Here is a 1,523-nt window from a genome sequence, read left to right on the forward strand (position 1 = left end):
GGTAGGCCAGGTAACCCCCCAGCCCCCCCAGGGCCAGCAGGAACCCCCCCACGGCCACGGCCAGGAAGAAGCGCGAGGGGGCCGAGAAGTCGCCCACCAGGTGCACGTCCCGCGGCCAGGTGTGGTTGCACAGCTGGGTCAGCGAGGGCTGGAAGGTCGACAGGTGCAGCCTGAAAGGGGGGGGAGGGGGGGGGAGGGGTCAGTTGGGGTGGTTTGAGGTCACCTGGGCACACCTGGACCCTCCTGGTCCACCTGGAGCTCACCTGAACCTCACCTGATCCCTCCTGGACACACCTGGTCACACCTGGACCTCACCTGATCACACCTGGACCCTCCTGGTCCACCTGGAGCTCACCTGAACCTCACCTGATCCCACCTGGACACACCTGGTCACACCTGGACCCTCCTGGTTCCACCTGGAGCTCACCTGGACACACCTGGACCCTCCTGGTCCCACCTGAACCTCACCTGGTCACATCTGGACCCTCCTGGTCCCACCTGAACCTCACCTGGAGCTCACCTGGTCACACCTGGAGCTCACCTGGATCTCACCTGGTCACACCTGAACCTCACCTGATCCCACCTGGACACACCTGAACCTCACCTGATCCCACCTGGACACACCTGGACCCTCCTGGTCTCACCTGAACCTCAACTGGATCTCACCTGGTCACACCTGAGCACACCTGGACACACCTGGATCTCTTCTGGTCACACCTGGTCACACCCTGGACCCTCCTGGTCTCATCTGGTCTCACCTGAACCTCACCTGAACCCTCCTGGTCCTACTTGGACCCTCCTGTTCCCACCTTGGACACATCTGGAGCTCACCTGGCTCCACCTGGAGCTCACCTGGACCTCACCTGGAGCCTCCAAGTCCCACCAGGAGCTCACCTGGATCTCACCTGGTCTCACTTTGTTACACCTGGTCCCTCCCAGTCCCACCTGGATCTTCCCTGAACCTCACCTGGATCTCACCTGAAGCCCCACGGTCCCACCTGAACCTCACCTGGATCTCACCTGGACCTCCTGGTTCCACCTGGAGCTCATCTGGATCTCACCCGGTCACATCTGGACCCTCCTGGTTCCACCTGGAGCTCACCTGGACACACCTGGACCCTCCTGGTTTCACCTGGAGCTCACCTGGATCTCACCTGGTCACACCTGAACCTCAGCTGGACCTCACCTGGACCTCCAGGTCCCACCTGGACCCCTCCTGGTCTCACCTGAACCTCACCTGGATCTCATCTGATCACACCTGAGCACACCTGGATACATCTGGTCACACCTGGACCCTCCTGGTTTCACCTGGATCTTGCCTGGACCCTCCTGGACCTCACCTGGACTTTCCAGGTGTCACCTGGATCTCACCTGAATCTTACCTGAACCTCACCTGGTCCTTCCCAGACCCACCTGGATCTTCCCTGAACCTCACCTGGATCTCACCTGGACCTCCTGGTGCCACCTGGACCTCACCTGGATCTCACCTGGACCTCCTGGTGCCACCTGGACCTCACCTGGAT

General features: G+C 61.5%; 1 protein-coding gene across 1 annotated transcript in view; it reads right to left on the bottom strand.

Annotated features, from left to right (window-relative positions):
- The window catches only part of LOC114071897 (synaptophysin-like protein 1), a gene marked incomplete at its 5' end in the record, with an annotated part of 6,542 nt that extends 6,355 nt beyond the window's left edge, over positions 1-187 (bottom strand). Inside the window, one exon of the mRNA XM_027909779.1 lies at positions 8-187. Coding sequence (XP_027765580.1) covers positions 8-187 — 180 coding nt within the window. The remainder of the gene's footprint in view (positions 1-7) is intronic.
- Between the last annotated feature and the right edge of the window lie 1,336 nt (positions 188-1,523).

This window comes from Empidonax traillii, unplaced genomic scaffold, assembly GCF_003031625.1.
Source record: "Empidonax traillii isolate 1590-97213 ecotype Southwest subspecies unplaced genomic scaffold, ASM303162v1 scaffold2409:size24956, whole genome shotgun sequence".
NCBI classification, from domain to species: Eukaryota; Metazoa; Chordata; class Aves; order Passeriformes; family Tyrannidae; genus Empidonax; species Empidonax traillii.